At 39.0% G+C, this 22,882-nt stretch overlaps 1 protein-coding gene across 3 annotated transcripts in view; it reads right to left on the bottom strand.

Annotated features, from left to right (window-relative positions):
• clybl (citrate lyase beta like) overlaps positions 1–19,457 on the bottom strand; it is a 130,354-nt gene extending 110,897 nt beyond the window's left edge. For 2 of the 3 annotated variants that reach the window (XM_034286721.1, XM_034286723.1), the window contains exon 1: positions 19,380–19,438. In XM_034286721.1, coding sequence (XP_034142612.1) covers positions 19,380–19,423 — 44 coding nt within the window. In that variant the 5' untranslated portion in view covers positions 19,424–19,438. Of the gene's footprint in view, positions 1–19,379 lie in introns of all 3 variants that reach the window. The other variant, XM_013137678.4, reaches the window with a different exon arrangement.
• Between the last annotated feature and the right edge of the window lie 3,425 nt (positions 19,458–22,882).

Genomic DNA, 22,882 nt, shown 5'->3' with positions numbered 1-22,882 from the left:
TTCGACCCCCTTTCGCCTTCAGAACTGCCTTAATTCTACGTGGCATTGATTCAACAAGGTTCTGAAAGCATTCTTTAGAAATGTTGGTCCATATTGATAGGATAGCATCTTGCAGTTCATGGAGATTTGTGGGAGGCACATACAGGGCACGAAGCTCCCGTTCCACCACATCCCAAAGATGCTCTATTGGGGTGAGATCTGGTGACTGTGGGGGCCATTTCAGTACAGTGAACTCATTGTCATGTTCAAAAACCAATTGGAAATTATTCGAGCTTTGTGACATGGTGCATTATCCTGCTGGAAGTTGCCATCAGAGGATGGGTACATGGTGGTCATAAAGGGATGTACATGGTCAGAAACAATGCTCAGGTAGGCCGTGGCATTTAAACGATGCCCAATTGGCACTAAGGGGCCTAAAGTGTGCCAAGAAAATGTCCCCCACACCATTACACCACCAGCCTGCACAGTGGTAACAAGGCATGTTTACGCCATATTCTGACTCTACCATCTGAATGTCTCAACAGAAATCGACACTCATCAGACCAGGCAACATTCATCCAGTCTTCAACTGTCCAATTTTGGTGAGCTCATGCTAATTGTAGCCTCTTTTTCCTATTTGTACTGGAGATGAATGGTCCCCGGTGGGGTCCTCTGCTGTTGTAGCCCATCCGCCTCAAGGTTGTGCGTGTTGTGGCTTCACAAATGCTTTGCTGCATACCTCGGTTGTAACGTTATTTCAGTCAAAGTTGCTCTTCTATCAGCTTGAATCAGTTGGCCCATTCTCCTCTGACCACTAGCATCAACAAGGCATTTTCGCCCACAGGACTGCCGCATACTGGATGTTTTTCCCTTTTCACACCATTCTTTGTAAACCCTAGAAATGGCTGTGCGTGAAAATCCCAGTAACTGAGCAGATTGTGAAATACTCAGACCGGCCTGTCTGGCACCAACAACCATGCCACGCTCAAAATTGCTTAAATCACCTTTCTTTCCCATTCTGACATTCAGTTTGGAGTTCAGGAGTTTGTCTTGACCAGGACCACACCCCTAAATGCATTGAAGCAACTGCCATGTGATTGGTTGATTAGATAATTGCATTAATGAGAAATTGAACAGGTGTTCCTAATAATCCTTTAGCTGAGTGTATTACTTGACAAACAAACATTGTCCTCCCCTCAAAAGACAATGCATTACATCGATGTTCGCTAGAAACAACAACTGTAATAAACAACGGGCAGAGGATAACACGATTTGCCAGGTAATAGAGAAAGATATGATGCCAATAAATATAATTGACAGCGAAGGTTTTTTGCGGTTAATTAATTAGGTGCAACCAGGATATGGCATTCCACTGCCATGCACAGTCACCCGGAGCACAGAAAGTCGCTACTGCAGGGACGTCACTAGAAAATAATGGAGTAAGCCTCGTTTTGGGGGATCTGGGCATACTCTCCAAAACATATTTTCATCATGTATTGAGTAAAAATGGGTGTGAAATCTATCAAAATAAGGTGATTTTTGGTCATAGTCATTTGGTTTATAGTAAATGAACATCTACATCAAGTATGTTCTAAGTGTGATTTCTCTTAATCATTCTGCCCATTCATCTGGGAATAAAGTCATACATTTTTTTTATCATAATTTTAAAAAGAAACATTTAACAACCAGATCAACCAGATCTCCCTTCCTGCAATATGTTAACCTTAAACCCAAACAATCATGAATCTGTGAAACACGCACAGCTTTGCAACTGTCTTCCTGATAATTATTAGTGAGTACATATGTTAGCCACCAGGTCAAAAATAGGACCCCTTATTATCTTCAACCTCACTATTTTGTTTAATTACATTATAATCTAATTTTATTTGTATTACAAATGACAGATAGTAGTCTTCTCTGAAGTGTCTACTGGAAAGTTGTAACTAGCTTTCTTATCTTCTGGTAAAGAAAAAAAAAAGACTGATCACTTTGATTTCACATGAAGTCTGGTCTGTCGGCAAGTCGAATTTCACGAACTGCAACTCGTCTAAACAATTTCCATACATTACATGACATATTCACCATCTAAATGTTGTTGTTTTTTGGACCTCCATACTTTTCTATAAAAAAATGGTAGTGTGCTTGCTGAAAGGTTACATTGATTAGCAAAACGTACCGTTGCTTTCCAGTGTATTTACATTTTGAACTTGAAAGGATTACTTATCCGACCACTAGAAACGATAGCTACTATTTACAGAAGACACCTCCCTTCAGATGAGCGAGTTCCGTTCAAAGCATCAACTCAACCGAACATGCTGCCAAATGAACACGATTCGGGGAGACAACTAAGCAATACTGAAAATGTTGATTTATTCTAATGCCCATTCATAAATAAACGTTTTAGAACTTATATAACTATACAATTTGTAAGAAATGTAGATGTGATGGAAAGATTGACCAAAAAAGAAATCACGGAGAAAATATATTGACTGATATATTGATTTATTTAGGGGGAGCTAACTGATATTTTCCCTCCTAAAATAGGCCTTGCAACGTCCCTGCGGTACTGAGATAAAGTAACGTTTGCGGGATATTCTACAACCGCAGAATGGAAAGCCAACGGACTGGTAGAAGGTAGGCTGAATGAAGGAAGATTCCCTCAATACATGCGAATACCCACGACCTCAGTGCCATCCAAGCGGGTGTTTTCAACTACTGGACTACCCCCACTCGCCCCTGAGCATTTTTGAAAATAAAAATCAATAGGCTTGCTTGGAAATCAGATCAGATTGCTGTAGATTAGTAATCGGAGTCCAAAGACATTTCATTTTAAGTTTGTTTTTGAGAAACAATTGTTTATATGTGATATGGTTGTATAAACTATTCATGGTATATCCACAGAGCGCGTTGTCCGCCTCATTTAAATGTAGCGGGCATAGGCCTACTCATCCAAAAATGGTGAGTCCGATTGATTGTTTGTTCTTTATAAATACAGGCCTAGGTGTAACATTACTTATTATACCGTGATCTTTTAACTATTTCTGTTTTAAAATATACCGTTTCCATTTTTAATCCAGCGAGGAGGTATAAGAGCGGTGCGTCAGTTTTCTGATTATTTGGTTATCTACATGGTTTCATATGTCTTGTAAAAATTAAGATTTTTATTTTAGATTTTGTCATTTTTTTCCCCAATAAGATTAATCAATTAATATTTTACTTTCTCGACCGTCAAGTTTGAATATCTCCCTAGATACCATTAAGCATTGTGTTCAACTGACTAACGTTTCTTATTAAGTTGACCACCACAAACGCCGTGCACAATTATTAGGCAAATATTCCTCAATATTTATTTTATTGTTGAACAAACACAATGCTCTTAGTCAATCCGAAATAAAATTGAACCTCAAACTTTAATGTTTAACAAAGGAAAAGTGAGTTTTGGTTTTCTCAGGGGAATGCATAGGAGTGCAGAATTATTAGGACGCTCCAGGTAGGTTGTAGTTCTGGAATATGATGGCACTGGAGTATAATGGATTCCTGGTAGCTTCACATTTAATTAATCTCAAGTCTTTTGCAGTTAATTTGCGTCTTTTCCATGTGTTTTATGCGCCCCAGTTGACTATTCGCAACAAAATCTTTGATTGTCGGGTGGTCACGCCTCAATAGTTTAGCTAATTCAAGAGTGTTGAATCAGTCTGAAAAGCATTTACATTTTTTAAAATTTTCAGTTTCAGTTAAATCTCTTTTTGGGCCCATTTTACCTGAGGTCATGAAGCTGCCTAATAATTATGCACATCTTGATATTAGGTGTTATTCACTGTTGCCACACCCTCCCTCATTACACTAATGAATTTTACCTGAAAATGATTAAATCAAATGAGCATTCAAGTTTATATGGTTTGGAGCTGGAAAATGTTGCATAGAACTAATAATATGATCATAATAATCACTTGCTAATAATTGTGCATGCAATGTATAAAGTGTACAGCTTTTGCCACTGGCCGTTTTAACAGCATATTAGCTTATTACTGTTGCAGCAGTCATAGAATTACTAGTATCTACCAAGCGTGCCGCACAAGCCCTGAAAAGTGAAGCCAAAACGTCTCGATCGCCCCCTGGTGAGTGGTCCCAGTATAGGTCATAAAGCTTTCCGAAGCTGGTTTCTGTCATTTACTGTAGTTTGTATCACGCTAATGTAAATTCAAGAGTTTGTTTTTAAAATAAGTTTGTTTTTAGTTAGTTATTTAATGCTCTAAAAACGGTGGTGTGACGTCGTGATTCACAGCTGTGATTGACAGCTATCTGAGCCGAGGAGCCACTGAATCTTCGGAGGACTGAGGAGATTGGAACTTTACATTTAATCTCTAAATTTCTATAATTGATATAATTTCACACGGACATAATGGGTTGTTCTGCAGTACATTGTGCTAACCGATCTGGCATTTCCAATCGATCTTTGAATTTTTTTCGGTAAGTTAAATTTATAAGCTATTTAATTAGTAAATAAATGTAATGGGCTAGCTAACGTTAGCTAAAAGACAACAAGCCTGGTTAATAGCCATGTTAATAGCTAGCAGGTGATCGTTAGCTAGAAGTTACCAATTATTTTTGTATTAGGCCTATTCTAAATTAAGGTTAAACATGATGTAAATTAGGCTATAACATATCGTCTAGGTTTAACAAGCAAAGGTTGTACTGTACTTGGACTTGTGATTGATTACGGTATGCGCATTCTGCGAGGGAGAGTGAGGGCGGGGCACAGGGGTGGGGCCGTTGATTTCGCAGCTTTACGGCTTTACTTCCTTCTCGCTACTGCGCATAACTACTGCGCAGAACTGGTCCCAAGATAGCTATCTGCGCAGACGCAAGTCCAAGATGTCAGCGCCGTATCAGGACACTGGTGGCTTCATTTTTCACCAATGGAAAAGAGCGAAAGGGCGTCGTCCATTATATTTACAGTCTATGGTATCTACTAACTTACTACTTGGAATAGTCATAAGAGTTGTGCAATTGCTAGTGAGACTGAAGAGAACTATACACTGCCAAAGCTATTTCATTTCATGGCACAAAAACATTTGTTTTTCTTTCATTTGTGAATGGCATTGATACAATAACTAATATAGGTGAAGATAACGGACTTTTCATCAAGTGAAAAGACCATGGAAACCCATACTGTTTTATTGCCCAAGGGCTTTTGATCTAGCCTATATTACCTCAAAAAGCATGCACGGATGGCAAATCCACCAGAAATAGTCACAATATTACTATAAAAAGTTTTAGTTTAGGCTTACTATAACATATACTGAAGGTTGAATCCAGCAACGTTTTTGTCTATCCGGAACACATTCTAATGTATAATGTATTTTGACTGTGGCCCGCCATGGCAAAATATTTCCTGCCAAGTCAATAAAAAGACACGAACTCGGCACATATAGTTCACAAGTCTACTTCTCTAACCACAATGCTATTCAACAAGGGTGGGTCGGTCGCTCGCTCGCTCGCAGACATTCGCTTTTCTCCGCCGGCTCCGCTTACGCGGTCCGGCAAAAAAATCTTTCATCAAAACGTTTTGTTATACAAATTACATTTGATTTGTCAGAGTACAACATCTGTCTTCAGGGTATTTAGCTCATTGTGATATTTTCTGCATTTAACTTTAGAAACAGAGATTGCGTTGTCATAGTAATCGTAGCCACCAATACGCTCCATGCAGACGAGCTATACGAGAAGCACACGTCCTTATCTCGTTCGAAACCCCTTTTGTTCTCCTGCTGCGCAACACAATTTAATTCACAGTGTATGCATCTATAGAAGCAAGGGGATAGAGATACCAGCAGAGGACCGCACGGTAAAAGCACCAGTCGTTTGTTTGCTTTACTTTGTTAATTAGCTAACTATTCAGTAAAAACTAATTATGCTCACCTTGTTCGGATGTTTAGATAATACTGTCACAATTGTATCTCGTTATATTGAGAAACAAAGACGTCAACGTTTTTCTAGCTAACCGTACTTTCATTTGCCATGCAAGCAAGTTGTTCATCCAACATAAAGTGCGACGTCAATCGACCAGTTTTCGATGTGTTTTTCTTAAGTTGGTTTGTCAAAATATTTTAATCCGTTGCAGCAAAGGAGAAAGGGGGAGCAGGGACAATAATCAGGTAACTTTAGCTAGTCTGATGAAATTCTGAATTAAATGATGCATTTACTTGAACCTAAACAACCTTATTAATTAGGTGGACATGTTTAGTACCATATTTAAAAGGTTATGCTATGTGTTTATTTATAAGAAGTGTAAGCTTTACTTTACTAGGCAGGGAAGAGACAAGACTCTTCAAAGTAACAGACAATGGTACAGAGGAGAAAGCCAGCAGGTGACATGGAAGAGCAGAGAGTAGACCAGAGTGAAACAGAGAACAGAGAGTAGAGTGGAAAAAAGAGAGGAAAAGATATGGAGAGAATGGAAGAGGAATAGAGAAGAAGAAAGTAAAGATGGTGAGGAGACAATAGGAAGAGGAGAGAATAGATGGATGGCATAGGAAGAAAGGTGGGTGGATAAAAGGAAAAAGCTGGAGCGAAAGGAGGAGGGCATCTAGCTACCGGCATGTGCTTCTCCCTCAACTGCCCCCCCATCAATGAAATGAACTATAGGACATATTTTTTCAAAAACCTAGAAGAATTAAGTGTCCCCCCACTCTGCAACATTCCCCCCACAGCAAGAATATTTTCCAGAGGATACACTGCTGTGACAAGATTTGAATGAAGGACCTATTGTTTGCAGGTCCGCGTCTCTAACCGCTACACTATTTAACAAGGGGCAGTCACTCTCTGTCAGTTGTCAGTGACATTCTGCTTACACGGTCCCTCTCCTCGGATTTGGACACAGACCCTCTCCTCGGATCTCTGGTCTGGTTGACCTGTGAAGACCCCTGCTGCACACATCAACTAACTTTTGTTAGCCTCATCACACCGCTTACACATTTGAGCTAGTTGAGTACATTCCTCAGCCAACAACCATCTGTCAGGCGCCTGACCAACTAGGAGTCACCAGACCATGATGAGTTGTGCAATATCCTCAAGGGAACCCCAGAGTACTCTTGTTATGCCAGAACAAGGTTTCAAACTCATGGCCGCAATGATGCAGCTGCAGTGATTCAAATTTAATGTGATCTAACCAAATTACACCTGTTTTTCTGTTGCCACAGAGAAACGATATCGGGGGATCTCACCCACAGTCCAAAGACAGGCTATCGTCACTGTGGCACTGGGTTTCTAACTGGAAAAAAATATTTAAAAAAGCTTGCTACATTAAATAGATATGTTTGTGATTACTGCACGCACCAGTTCACATTTTACTACATCACAGTTTGTCAGTTTTGGTCCAAAATATGGAGTTACTAAAACTAAAGTATGCCTCAAATGGCTAGAGGGAGCAAACAATCGATTTACAACCTGATAACAATATTTATGGGATTACCAATCTGAACAATAGGGAATTGTATGAATAATGCATTGCGCTGCATTAGTGCTGTATATTCTGCCAACAATGTCAGTCTAGGTTGTGGAATATTTTCTATTTAAAAAAAAAAAACTTCACAACAGTTGTTTCTTAGCATAAACTGATAATGTAGTATATTTTATATCCAGATTGTCTGTTTGCTACTAGTTATCTACTGAGTAGCTCAAATTATGTCAGTTCCGCTCTAAACACATGTAGGGCTTGCATCATTAGAGTGATGAGGAGATAGACATAGAAACACCACAGCCCTTTTCACAAAAGGCTCCTTTGATGGTATCTGTGTTTGATGGTATCACTGTGTCTGTTTGTGTGTGTGTGTGTGTGTGTGTGTGTGTGCGTGCGCTAACGCAGTGGGTCAAAATAAAGTCCTAACAGGGACCATGTGTGTCCCTGTCAGTCTGTCTGTCTTCTGGGTCATTCCATTTGATATCAATCCCTTTCATAAAAAGGGTGGGTGTCATAAATACAATTAATAACATGGACTTCTCCATTCAAACTACTACAATTTACCATCTATGTTGAAATGTTAACTTTCATTTACTAAGATAAAGATGGCCGCTGGTCATGCCACTGTCAAATGTCTTAACTAGGATGTCTATTCTATAGGAAGACTGATATTTCCATTCAAGTACATACTGTCTGAAATGGACAGTTATCCATCCAAATTGTATTCACATATTAGGGTACATGTATCTGTCAAAAGATTGCATCCCCTCTGTATCTAACAGCATGCTGTCTCACAACCAATGGCGGGGACAACTAAACCAACTTTGATTATGTAACAAAAGGGACTAAGCGAAAACGGTTTAAACTGTTTTGGGGGATGGTTGCAATAAAGAAAAACATTTGTCAAGAACTTATCAAATAGTTCAAATTACTTTTTAAAAATTGATACAAATCACTTTCTCACCACCCCTCGCATCTATGTATTGCAAGTATTAAAATCAACAGTTGTGTGGTAAAAGTGATTGAAATCAAATGGAACAACTGTTCCTCTAGAAGTGGCAAGTCACCCCCACCTTCCCTCAGCTTGGACACCCAGAATCATGGTGGTTCTATAGAAAGGACGTGATATAACCCAACAGATACTGTGAGAAAAAAATTGTAAACCTATCTAAGTGGAGCAGAAGGAGGAGAAGCAGTTTCTGATTGGGGGTTATCCAAGTATCCTCAAACGAACCTTCACTTTCCTTTCATCCTTGATTTAAATCAGAAATAAAGAATGCTGAAAGAAAATGCTTACTGTCCAAATAATTTCTTTAAAGGAATTGCATGTGGTGAAAATCAAAAAAGGTCAGTGATTTACTGTAGGAATCACCCATGTAAGTGTATAACCACTCAAGAATCCCTAACCAAGACCACCACACACACACACGAACGCACACACACACCCACCCACCCACCCACACTGCCCACCCCCATCCTCAGGGTCCCATTCACCCATTTACATTCTTCTTCACCATGGGAAATTTGTTCCCATTATTACCAGACCCCTTATTGCTTATGTTCTTTTAATATTTCATTTTACATCTGGCCATTAAAACAAGGGGGAATGCACACCCATGCATGCTAAGAACCTAATTTTCATATTCCCGTCCTGTGACCAGTATTTGTTGTAATTATACTATACAAGCCTACAGTATTGGCAATTCATGAGCTTCAAAACACAACGACAGAGAAGATATAATTATGTAGTCTACATTTAAAGGCCAATTTTTTCTATAAGAGATGAAAACACATCACAAGTATAGTATGGTAATAGCCTTGAAGAAACGTGCACTACAGTTAAACAGTCTGAGTACCTGAGCATTAACACAGGCACAATTTAGAACCAAAAATAATATATTTTGGGTTCCACTTTGACAATGTGAACAGGCAAAAGATGTGTCAGAGATTACATTACCTTTTTGAAAAACCCTTTTCAAAGCACTCTCCATATCTCCATGAAAAATATACACCCAATCTATTCATGTATCCATCTATTCAGGTTACAGTTTTATTCATTCAAAGGAAAATGGCTCACTCAGGTAAACTTCTTTCTGAGGTGCAATGCTTTGCCTTAGGTTTTTTGACAGTCGAAACAGACTCCAATATTTAATCAATAATTAGGAGACTGTTTTGAATTGAATTAATAGAGAGAGGGAGATTCAGAGAAGGGAGACACTCGCCGCAACTGTGGAAAAGAAAATCTATCAAACATTTCATGTACGATTTCTCCACAGAACATTGTAAAGACTGACACCAAGAGGCTGGATGTAGAACTGCAACTACCGTCTGACATGTAAACCAGTATTTTTACTACCAAATACACTTGCACTATGTCCCCCTTGTGGGTAACAACAAGTCACCTTTCCTAACCCTAAACTGAACGGTTTATCCTAAAACCTAACCCCTAAGTCCGAAAAAGCCATTTTCTTCATGGGTACTGTTGAAAGGTCCCCACAAGGTCAAATTATCCTTGTTTTACTATCCTTGCAGGGATTTTCTATACCCACACACAGAAATGCCCACACAAGCACACACACACTGCCGTAAAACCCCCCACCAAGTCTAGTCAACAAACAACATGCCCTATAAACTTCAGCGTTGTGGCTCATTAAGGTGTTCTATGGGACTAAATAAGACAGGAAGTGCCAGGCTCGAATTACACCTCTGAAATGTTTGGAATTGCAATGCTTCCCATTGCCATGACGGCAGGCCAAACCTAGATGTCGTGAGAAGATCACCTTGCAGACAGAGCGAGATTGACTTCCCCCTAAACACTGAAGGTCAGATAGTGGGATTAAGGGGAGATAATTTAGAATTAGGTGGGGTATTGCTAACACATAAAACAGATCCTAGAAACTGGAAGTGATATCCCAGCCCACATGGAACACTGTCTGCTACCCAATTATTACAAAGTGGGGTTTGTACTGTAGTGACCCAATGCTCTCTTGCAGGGGCCTATTAGGCCTGGGCTTCTAGAAAATGGTAATCATGTCTACATTGCATGTCTCAATGCAGGTCCACTAAAAGGCCTTACATTCAGTCCTCCTTCCTGCTTTCATCCCATCGAATAAGACTAGGTGGGCTTCCAAAAAAAGCTTCATGTGTGCTATTCAACATACTGTAAATGGGATGGTTATAAACATAACATAACAAGTCTAATTTACCGTTAAGTGAACAACTCCAGGGGAAATATGTACATTCAGGATTTATAAGAGAAGGTTAGTCAGACATACAGTAGAGTACATTTCATTCAGTATGAGGGTTCAATGTAGGCTTGGTTGATATACACCCAAATCATTATTAACCAGAGACTTGTTTGGCTAGCGAGATTACTAAATACAAAGGACCACGACAAATCTTAAAGTTAAAGTATAGATTATCTGTTAGTTGAGGTTATTTGCATACATACAGTGGATATAAAAAGTCTACACACCCCTGTTAAAACCCCAGGTTCTTGTGATGTAAAAGAATGAGACAAAGATAAATCATGTTAGAACATTTTCCACCTTTAATGTGACCTATAACGTGAACAATTCAATTGATAAACAAACTGAAATCTTTGAGGGGGAAAAATGAAAAACTCTGGTTGCATACGTGTGCACACCCTTAAACTAATACTTTGTTGAAGCACCTTTTGATTTTATTACAGCACTCAGTCATGTTGAGTAGGAGTTTATTAGCATGGCACATATTGACGTGGCAATATTGTCCCACTCTTCATTGCAAAAGTGCTCCAAATCTGTCAGATTGCGAGGACATCTCCTGTGCACAGCCCTCTTCAGATTACCCCACAGATGTTCAATTGGATTCAGGTATTAGCACTGGCTGGGCCATTCCAAAACGTTAATCTTCTTCTGGTGAAGCCATGCTTTTGTGGATTTGGATGTGTGCTTTGGGTCATTGTCGTGCTGAAAGGTGAACTTCATCTTCATCTTTCTAACGGACGCCTGAAGGTTTTGTGCCACAATTGCCTGGTATTTGGAACTGTTCATAATTCCCTTCACCCTGACTAAGGCCCCAGTTCCTGCTGAAGAATAACAGCCCCAAAGCATGATGCTGCCAACACCATTCTTCACTGTGGGTATGGTGTTCTTTGGGTGATGTGCAGTGTTGTTTTTGCGCCAAATATACCTTTTGGAATTATGGCCAAAAGGTTCAACGTTGGTTTCATTCGGCCATAACACGTTTTTCCACATGCTTTAGGGGGACTTGATGTTTGTTTTTGCAAACTTCAGCCAGGCTTGGATGTTTTTATTTGTAAGAAAAGGCTTCAGTCTTGCCACCCTACCCCATAGTCCATTTATATGAAGAATACAGGAGATTGTTGTCACATGTAGCACACAGCCAGTACTTGCCAGAAATTCCTGCAATTCCTTTAATGTTGCTGTAGGCCTCTTGGTAGCCTCCCTGATCAGTTTTATTATCGCCTTTTCATCCATTTTGGAGGGACGTCCAAATCTTGGTAATGTTTCTGTTGTGCCATATTTTCTCCACTTGATGATGACTGTCTTCACTGTGTTCCATGGTATATCTAATGCTTGGGAAATTATTTTGTACCCTTCTCCTGACTGATATCTTTCAACAATGAGATCCCTCAGATACTTTGGAAGCTCTCAGCGGAACATGGCTTTTGCTCTAAGATGCAACTAAGAAAATGTCAGGAAAATCCTACTAGAACAGCTGAACTTTATTTGTGATTAATCAGAGTCACTTTAAATAATGGCAGGTGTGTAATGACTTCTATTTAACATGAGTTTGAATGTGATTGGTTAATTCTGAATACAGCCACATCCCCAGTTAGAAGAGTTATACACACTTATGCAACCAGGTTATTGTAAGGTTTTTATTTTTCATTTGTCCCCTCAAAGATTTCAGTTAGTTTTCCAATTGAATTGTTAATTTTATAGGTCACATTAAAAGTGGAAAAAGTTCTGACATGATTTATCTTTTTCTCATTCTTTTACATCCTGACATTTTCACAGAGGTGTGTAGACCTTTTATATCCACTCTATTTTACCATTTAAAAACTTCAGAAATGTAACACAATGTAACTGTTAAAATGACATAAAAGGCTCTGCAGAGATCCAACATCTGGTGAAAGGTCCATGAGACCAAATATGTACCCGAGTGATGGCAACAAGAAAGAGTGGGGGGGGGGGAACTGCCAAAGATTCCCAGCATATCAGCTCATCTGTGAAATATGGTGGAGGGGGTGAATGACAATTGAAATGGCGCACTTATCTTCACAGATGATGTAACTGCTGACAGCAGCAGCATGAAGTATACAGTAAGATTGTCTGGTTGAAAACAAAACTGTACCAACAAATCATTGGACGGTGCGTGATGATACAACAAGACAATGACCCCAAACACAACACATAAACCAGGAAGTTTTTCCAGGGCTAAAAAGTTTAAATGATTTGCTGTATTTGAGAATTAAGGATTAAATGACATCAAAACAAACAACTAATGGGTGCAGTACAAGCCTGGCAGAACATAAACAGAGACGATATCCAGCATATGGTTGGGTTAATGGGTTGCAGACTTCAGACATTTACAGAATGCAAAGGATATGCTATAAGAAACTAAACATTAGTGTTAAATTTGTGCATTACAATTATCAGTTCCAAAACTTTTGGTACCCTGAAATATTTTACAAAATATATTCTACTTCATCCACGATTCTAGGAAATCAACCAAAGTTACCCTACACCATTCTTTTCAATCCTTGAGATCCTTTGGTTCGTGCCATTGGACTGCCTTCTTCATTCAAACCAGAGGTTTTCCGTGGCATTCAAGTTTGGAGACTAAGATATTGATTGTATGGTACATAAATAATGTATTTGTGTAGGCCTGTTCATACATGTTTTGGTTAATTTACAGTAAGATCTACTTGTGGACAAGTTTCAGCCTCCTGTCTGATTACCAGGCAAAGTCCTTAATACTGATAACCCCACCATGCTGTACTATATGGATGCAGTTCTGATTGAGATGAGCAGTGTTGGTTTCACACCACAAATACGTTTTATTTTATTTAAAATAAAAAACTGGTCTCATCAAACAAGAGAACCTTTTGCCACATCTTTGCCTTTATCTTCCACATCCCTTACGGCTAAATCAAAACAGGATTTGATGTGACGGATTGTCAACAGTGGCTTTCTCCACGCCAATCTCCCATACAGCCCAGTTTTCTAGATCACCCGGGTAATTGTTGACATATGGACAATTTCTCCCATCCTGGCTGCCGAACACTGTAGTGTCATTAGAATAACAATCGGCCCCTTGGTGGATTCTCCAACCATCAAATTTCTTGCCCAGTTGCCTGATTTCAGTGGGGAAAACAGATTTACATATTGTGATATTATTTTGATTATATTATTGTCTAGCTAAGACAAACTCGCAATTTAAATGTTGCATTAGTTGGCTGTAGCTGCACCAAAACAAAGCATTCTGTATAACGTAGACTATTCAGCATTTTTATATTCATGATTGCTTGTGGATTTTATTGAATTATTCTCTTATCCCCCTGTAACAGACAGTTGGTGAGCAGTATGTTTAGAACAGTGAATTATAATAAAAAGCTCAGTATCAAATCGCAATACATGAAGGCCTGGAATTGTCAGAATTACAATACAAATCATACTGGCACATAAGTGTTGTGATAAAATGGTCTTGTGGACATTATAAACATACTGTATGTACAGCATGTATTTTAAGTAAATGGTAGGTAGAGCTACAAATAAAGATAGGAAAAAGGCACTACAACAACCAACAAGAAAATATAATAGAGGCCAATACTCTGCTAATCTGAAAAGGTTTATTGTTATACAGGAGAGTTCATCCCACCAATATCATTACGCCTCATCCATTGGCTCAACACATGTAATACTTTGCCAAACACACAAATCTCCTACTTTCTTGTTATCACTAAAAACACTGCACACATTTCTCCACGCTGGTCATTTGATCCGACAACTACGCTCAATCTCTAAACCACACAAACCACCCGGTTAGGCCCGAGCCCCCCCGCCAATGTTCTCCAGAACAAGATTCTTTTGTTGCATTGTTCACACATTCCAGCGCGCCGGCCCTGTTTGTACAGATGCGATCCCATGTGCCTGGGCTCTGAAGACTCCGAGGAAGCCCCTGCTCCTCGGCCAAGGATGTTGCCGCGGATCAAAGGCCCCCGGTGCCCAGAGCCCAGGCACTTGTTTTGGGGAGCTGGTTGTTTTTTTGTGTCTGTGGGGACACGGGGTAACAGATCCATCTGCTAGCCGTATGAGATCCTACTCTCCTTGTGTGCGTGTGTGTGCGCAACTTGGGCCAACTGTAGGCCTCTAGTCTGTCTCTCCCTTGCCATCCCATCCCCAGCTCAATTTACTCAGCTGGCCTGGTCCCCCAAGCCCCTTTCTAAGCGAGCTTTGTTTTCCCATTGCAACATGTGTTAACTTAATGCACTGTAACAGATTTCAAAGGCCAGCTTAGCTTGGGTCAACAACAGGTAATAGAGCGATTTATTGATGTACTGGCTTGAAAAGAAGTAAGGGGGAGAAAAAGTGCTTCAGAGCACAGACACGCACGCAACACCCACGCAACATCCACCCAACGCATACAAAGTGACATTTTACTCCATGTTTTCATGGCACTACATTTAAATCCGAACAGAAAAAATAAATGATCTCCCGCTCGACTTGAGGCTTCAACGACCAATGCGTTTTACAAGGGGAAAAAGGAGGGAGATCAGCTTTTTAAAAATGGTTCATTTCTTGTTCGGTGGCATACATCAAAATTGCCGGCTAACTTTGGTCTTGCCAGGCCCCGGGCGGGCGTTAAAGACATAAACAGATGAAATAGGGTTAAAAACATTAGGCTACAAAGTCGGAAAACAGGGCCTAGCATGTGTCGCTTAAGTTTTTTTATAGCATCCTGCTTTTCAAAACTCAGTCATGTTCAGCAGGAAGAAAAACGCTGTGAAACGGGGATTGTCCAAACATTTTGATTAATTATTGAAATGTTTTCCTGCGATGTGCCCTAATGAGGACCAACTCAGATATTCCAATCCTGGATCCAGAGGAAATCAGGTTGTTAATGTTTTCTTTCCTGATTGGATTAGAGCCACATACTGAAGGCCTGTCTGACCACCAGCATCAGTGACGTTCAATGAGGAAATGAGGTGTCAACACAAGTATTTAGTCAGCACTTTTGTTTCTCTATGGTTGACAATGCCAATGCAGGACCCTATGCTGCCAGCCACCCCATGAATAGGAGGATTTACATTTAACATCTTCAAAGACCCTTCTTGTTGCCTCATTGCATAAATGCAGAAGACACAAATTATCTCTTTGACATTGGATTGTTCACACAACGTTAGTAAAGGTCTAAATCAGTGGTCTGGGTTGATCTTGTGGTCAGGACTGTTAGTCTCCTTGCAGCATGGGTTTGATAACTGCTGTTTAAGTGCACTTTTCTGTTTTTCCCACTATCCTCTATTAAGAAAGCATAAAAATTAATTACAGTAATATGTATGAAACAAATAAATAAGACAAATATAGACTATATCTGAACCATTTTCAAACCTAATTTGGAGGGAAAATGTTATCCCCACTTCAAGTGAATTTTCTTTTAAACATTTGAATTTTTCCAAGTAATACCTAGTCTAAATGTCAAAATATACTGGAAAAAGCATCACTATTGACATATTTCAGTGACCAACATTTTGAAATAGAGGGAAAGACTTTTAGTTGCCGAACGGAAGCATCGGAATAACCATTTGTATATTTGTCTAATTTGGTTATGAGCGCATCAGTTGTTATGGACAATTGGAGCCAAAATCACATCTTTAATGACAGACAGAATGGGCCAAAGAAACATGAAACAAACTTTGGATGTGAATGTCTACTGTAAACTCTTGGGGGGAGTGTATACCTAATAGAGTGTTTGAGAAATAGGCTAAAGCAAATTAATAGAAAGCTACATTAAAACTGACACATTTTAGGGGACTGAATATAATTTGCAATATTAGTTCTCACAAAAAGGTTTCATGATTAGGATCCTTTCAAATATTGTTTTGTCCTTTGGAATGTGATTATAATTTCAGTAGTGATAGGCTTAGTAGCCTACTATAGAATCAAATAATGAGCCGTGAAAGTGTACAAGGCCAGTCACCAGAGCCAATACATTCTACTGTTTTATTCAACAAATATCAAATGAAATTGACCAACTGAATGTTGTCAAAAAACTATAATATACTTCAACTGTTATACAATTGTTAATTAAACACATTATCTTTCAGGGTAAGTACGGCTATTTGAGAAATGCATTTCCGCATAATTCACATAATTACCAAAAGTCTGAACAGCCTAAATCCCAGAACAAAAACATTTGCACAAAACAAGCACAGTGCTTGTGCAGCTAAGATATTATGCTTGAATCAATGTATTCACAATCATCAAACTAATGTGCTGAAAAGGGCACACTGACAACTAAAAGAAAAAAAATTATTACAGATTGTATGAATAAATATCATAAGAACCATTTGCAGAAACAGTTTCGAAATGATGCTGTGTAAGATGTCTGTTTTACAAATTATAAAAGCATTAATAATGCGTCTGTCCCAGTCACCACAGCAGACAAACAATAGAAGTACATTTCAGAATTGGCCTGTATTGCTTTATTCAATAACAACTCATCCTCACAACTATTATTAGCTGATTGCTATGAAAAAACAGGCTTTGTGAGCCTTTTTTGAGACTTGGCCACCTACTCTGAAATGGTCAAAACATAGATTAAACTCCAAAATATTAAAGACAAGTAGTTTTATTTCAAAAATACCTACACCATATAATTCCAAGTGGTGCTCGGCCTAGTCTTTATCTTCTCAGTAAAAATAGAAAGCTTAGGGACCAGACATCTTTCACAGGTCAACAAAAAGTATAGAAAATGGTGACTGTAGCCATGCACCTAAGAATCTGGGCCAAACTAATTTTGGTGAAACACCACGTTACAAAACAGTCCCCCTAACCTCTACACAGCTTCATGCAGTGGGCCTTAATTAAAAATGTTATTGGGGGACATTACACTTGTTTTTTTAGAACCTGTGCTATAAAAGCCTGGCAGACACTGCACAGGGAAACCAACCATTAACTTATAACGGTCCAGGCCCCAGCAGCCTAATTGACAAGCTCTAGGTGACTTTCATCACTTGTCGACTTCATAGTCACAGTCAATGTTTCCTCCAGGATGCGGTTGCATCTTTGACGTGAGGGTGTGTGTAACAAAAAGCAGCCCACCCTGACGCCAACTCAGAGGGCTGAAAGACTACGATTAGAGCTCCAAGGCTTTCCATAAAACCAATTCATTTCCACTCCGATCTCCTGTCCATATGAGTGCGCTGCATTGTTCTTCTGTACACTGCTAAACAATGTATACAGCTCACTGCGAAGAGTTGTATTTTAGTAAGACACTTCTAAAACGTATCCAATTATCAGTGGAGGTACAAACTTTAAATATATGTAAAAAATACAGACAGCTAATAAGCAATAGGTGATTGTTTTTCTATTCAAGCAGAGTGAAAAAAATTATTTAGCCTAGTTGTTTTTCACTGAAATGGTGGTCTATATTACTGACTGACAAAAAGACATCTTTTAAACCTTCGTTGTGTCAATGTCAATGTACTCCTCACGCACGCAAGCATGCAAATGCACGCACACGCAAACACACACCCACACCAGCAGAACGGTGTGATAGTCACTTCACACTGCAGATTAGCCAGACAGTCACTATTATGCCTCTGGAAATTCATCTGCCTTGTGTTAAAGCCACCTGGCACCATGTTTCCTGATGACCAATATGGCCATATTACTAGAACTACAAACCCCACTTCCTCCTTTGTAATTGACATTGAAACTGTTTGAAGTTCGTCATTTAGGTCAACCAAATGAATTAAGTACAGATGTACAAAAACAACAGAGTACAGTAGGTCGGAGCGGAAGCAGCTCATAACAAGCGATTAGAGCCAGATAGGTACAGAGTTCACAAACAAATACTATAATCAGCCTACAGTTTCATTAAAATGGCACAGAGACAAGGTCCACCTTTTGAAACAGATTTTTTTCCCAGAATTCAAGACATTCTACAATATTAGATGTTGGACTTGACAAGCCAAAATAACACTTTTGGCCTTTCTCACTTACTGTAATAGATTTAATTTAAGCCTACTACTTAACTACCAAATATAAATCCTTTTTAATTTTGTTTTTTATAAATCAATTATGGTTTCACGCAATGCTAAGATAGCAATGAAGCACTGTACTGTATCAGGTGTGTTGTGTTTCGGTTAAGAACATTGTTCTGTGAATATCTGCTATGGCTTTTACTCCCTGACAATACAAACAATGTAAACACTGCCTAGCGAAAAAGTTAACACTTCTAGAGAAACTACACATGCATCTCTTACTGTCAATTAATTAAACCATATCTTAAAATCAAAAGATGATGATCAAAAGATAAAGCACTATATATCTACTATTGACTTAGTATTATGTTAGGCACATGCCATATGAATTAATAAAAGTGCAGTGGAACTAAAGCAGGCTACCCCGCGTGACACAGTGACGCAGCAAGATAGTAGCAAGACGTAAGCGATGGTAATAAACTCTAAACGCATTACAACGGAAGTAAATCAGCTGTTAAATAACAATTTAACAGGCAAGTTCACTGTAGTTGACTGGTTAGCAGAAGCGTGCTAGCTATTTCTGGTAAACCAGCTAGCGTTATTTTTTTACGAGATGCCAGTTGACAGAAGATCTCCGTTTCTGTTTTACCTAATTTCGTAATAACTTGAAATCTCACAAAGACTATTACTTAATAACATTCAGAATGAAGAATTCTAACTTACTGCGAGACAGTCCGTATGACAGCTCGGATTATGGACTGCGCCATGTTGTTTTCACGTTTTTCTAAAGGCAAAACGGGATTGGCTAACGGTGTATTTCTGTTGAGCAATCGAAGAGGCAGATTCGCCTCCAAGACCGAAGAGGCGGATTCCTCATGGCACATGGTAACGTAAATGCTGTTTACGTAGAAGTCACACAGCTTCAAGGGTCGTTCATCAGGTTCGTTCATCCGGACGTTTACTTGTGTTGTTGGATTCAGTCGATGAAGGACGCAGAAATTTAAGTGCGTTTTACAAACAATAATGACGCATATTACCATACCGATAGTGGCATTCTGATTGCGACAAATATTTTTTTCTTTCTTTAAAACATTAAAATATCTAAGTAGCTACTATATGTGAAATAAAACAGTTTATTATTTATTTAATACATGCTCATTAACTTTCCCCTTAACTCTTTCTGTAGTACCCTTCTCACCGACCATGCAACTGACAATTCATGATAGGGACAAGGATAGAGAGAATCCAAAAAGGGTACATTATACAAGGACATAGAAACAGTGAGAAAGAGAATGAGGGCGGGTGAGGCTTTCAATAGTAAGAGTAAAATAGAAATAGATATAGCGAGAGAAAGGGTGGAGATCAGAGCGAGTTTCAGAGGTGGAGAGAGAGACAGAGAGCTTACAGCACCAGCACGGCATATCACCCCGGGTGTCCCCGCTCACAGCAGTGGTGAATTACTACCACTACCATCAGCCAGGTCTGTGCGTGGTGCACAAATGACACGCAATATTTGCCATGATTAAGTCAGCAGGGGATTCACTCCAAATGTCAGCGTTCAGAGGACGGCCGCCCGGCCGCGTGTGCTATTGCTTGCCATGACATACTGTAGTGTTGGGTGTACTATATCCTACTGTATGGAAGATGTGAGCGAAAGAGACACAAATCTATCTGGAGGTGCCTTGAGCTATTTTAGTGTTGTAGTGTTATCCCAATTTTAGTACCTCCTGCTTGGAGGTGCCAGGGAGCAGTAGGCTGGTAAAAAAATATTAGTGTGCCACTCGAACACTGTAGTCCAGGGTTACTTTTCACATACAAGGTCGTAGGCCACTGTAAAGAGTTTTTAAAGAAAAAGTCTATGGATATATGGATTTCTCTTTTCTTTCAATGAAAGAATTTACAAAAAAGCGTTGTAATTTTTTTTGAAGCAAAAGGTTTGGTAAGACCTACTGTAAATGTGGTTAGTATGGCATGTCGAGCTTACTGTTCTTTCTAATTAACAATTACAAAACCTGAAATCAGTGAATAGCTGAACAATCCAGTGTTTCTGCCACCTATTGTTCAAAACCCTATTTTCACCCATTTTTCAATCATACAAATGGTGTGTGGGTGCACTTAACGTAATTGACAATTAATTACTATACTGTGTTGTTTTATGGGTAATAAGCAAAACTTTAAATGGCTGCTGTTTGATTTCAAAATGCTCTCCATCATAATTTCTAAATCCCACGCAAAAAAGTTAATGTAGTAAAAATAAATTCCACTAGTTGGTTTCTTAGACCCTCCCACACACACACATGCGCACACACACACACACACACACACACACGCATGCCAACACCTACCCCACTCCCACAGACACACACACTCACACTCTGTCTCTCTCTTTCATCCAAAACAATTGTAGTATACTAATCCAGTTTTGATAGCATTTGGCACACTTTCTTTGGATCACAGCGAGATGCTCGACTCCCATTCTGGTCTCCCCTAGGAACCCCTGAGCCCAAGAAAGCAGCCGACACCAGGTCCCACCAGAGCGGGAGGAGGGGAGGCAGGGGTTGGGTGGGTGTTTTCTGTCTCATAAATAATTATTTTTATATTCAAGTCAACCCATTGCTACAAACTTACACACAGAGACAAACAGACAGGGAGACAGTAAAAAAAACTCAATTCTATCTCTCTCTCTTTCTCTCATACAGTACACACAATCATACAGAAGTACATTGAAAACATTCTTTTTTTCATTTAATCTCAGACACGTTATATCTAATGACCGCTGTCTAGGGCAACTCGTTATAGAATTTGGTATGAAAAAATATGTTTAACTCCCTTTTGTCCCACCCCCCATCCTCCCTGATCCAAATGGACAATACATCACCCGGGCTTGATGCCTCAGATGTCTGGGTTCATTAAAAATCTTGAACTAGTGCCAGGGCTGTAGCTGGAGATAAAAGAACCGTAAAAGGATGACAGAATTTATGGATGCCAAGTCACCACCTCACCCTGGCATTTATAATAAACAAATGGTTTCTGTTTCCAATTTAAATTTCTCATTATACTGTGACTTTTGGAAAATGTGTTTTGATTTACCAATATTTTATCTGTAAAACGGTATAATTGATTAGATTTACATGGCTCTGATTTTAATACTGATCGCCTCCCCAAAAAATAAAACGATAACAGCTCCTGAGGCGCATTGACATAATATAAAACAAACCCACATATCAAACAGACTTTCCTGAGATATTAATTGGCCATAACCACCATAGAAACCAATTCATCTCTTTGAGAGATGCTTCTGGAAAGGGAGGAGGCACCCAAAAATCATGGAAAGATAGACTTCACAGGCCAAGGTTTGACTGACATCAATGCAGTGTTGCCAGTGTTGGTCACATCAACCCATTGCTAAATCCCATCACACAAATGTCAGTAGATCCGTTATGAAACCATGACATTTAGATCCAAGGTCTCCATTGTGGTTATAGAGAGTAGGTTGGTGTTTGTCCATTCTTAGCACACCCCTTCCACTCATTTGTGCACACACAAACACACATATTTGTCTAAACATAGAACCATAAAGATCACAAGGATTAATTTCTATTACACCATGGACTCCTGTTACTTACTGTAAGCTGAACTTCTACTTTTTCATTTAGACAAAAAAGATAATATACAAAAGAAGTTGGAAAAGTTTCCACTAAATATATATGTGAAACTGTAAATATTTAATCTATTGAGGCACCAATATGCAACAAAAATGTCTGTTTTTCCTCCAACATTTGTTTGTAGGATTTTAGTTCAAATCAATAACAACCAAGAAAATACGAACATACATACTAATAAGTAAATATATAAAGAAACACGGTGTGTTTGCCAAAGGTTTATTTATGACTTGCAATACAATATTAATATATTTTCATATAGTTGTTAGTGAAAGTCATCACACCCTTTTTATTTTTCACATTTTCCTTGTGAAATAAAAATATTTCAGGAATTCTAAATAGCACACATTTCCGAAGTTAAAGAAAACGTATAGGAAATTAAAGATACACAGGACCCAATAATACAATAATAACAAATACATAATTTTGAATATGATTTGACTATCTTTGCATAACTCTTAAAACGGCATGTTGTTTATTTGGTCAAAATTGCTCTGCACATTTCTTTGAGATTCATTTATGGACTGAAACACCACAAGACTTAGCCTTTTTTTCACTTTCTCA

The sequence above is a fragment of the Esox lucius genome, chromosome 16 (assembly GCF_011004845.1).
Source record: "Esox lucius isolate fEsoLuc1 chromosome 16, fEsoLuc1.pri, whole genome shotgun sequence".
NCBI lineage: Eukaryota > Metazoa > Chordata > Actinopteri > Esociformes > Esocidae > Esox > Esox lucius.
This window is presented reverse-complemented; position numbering and strand designations above follow the sequence as displayed.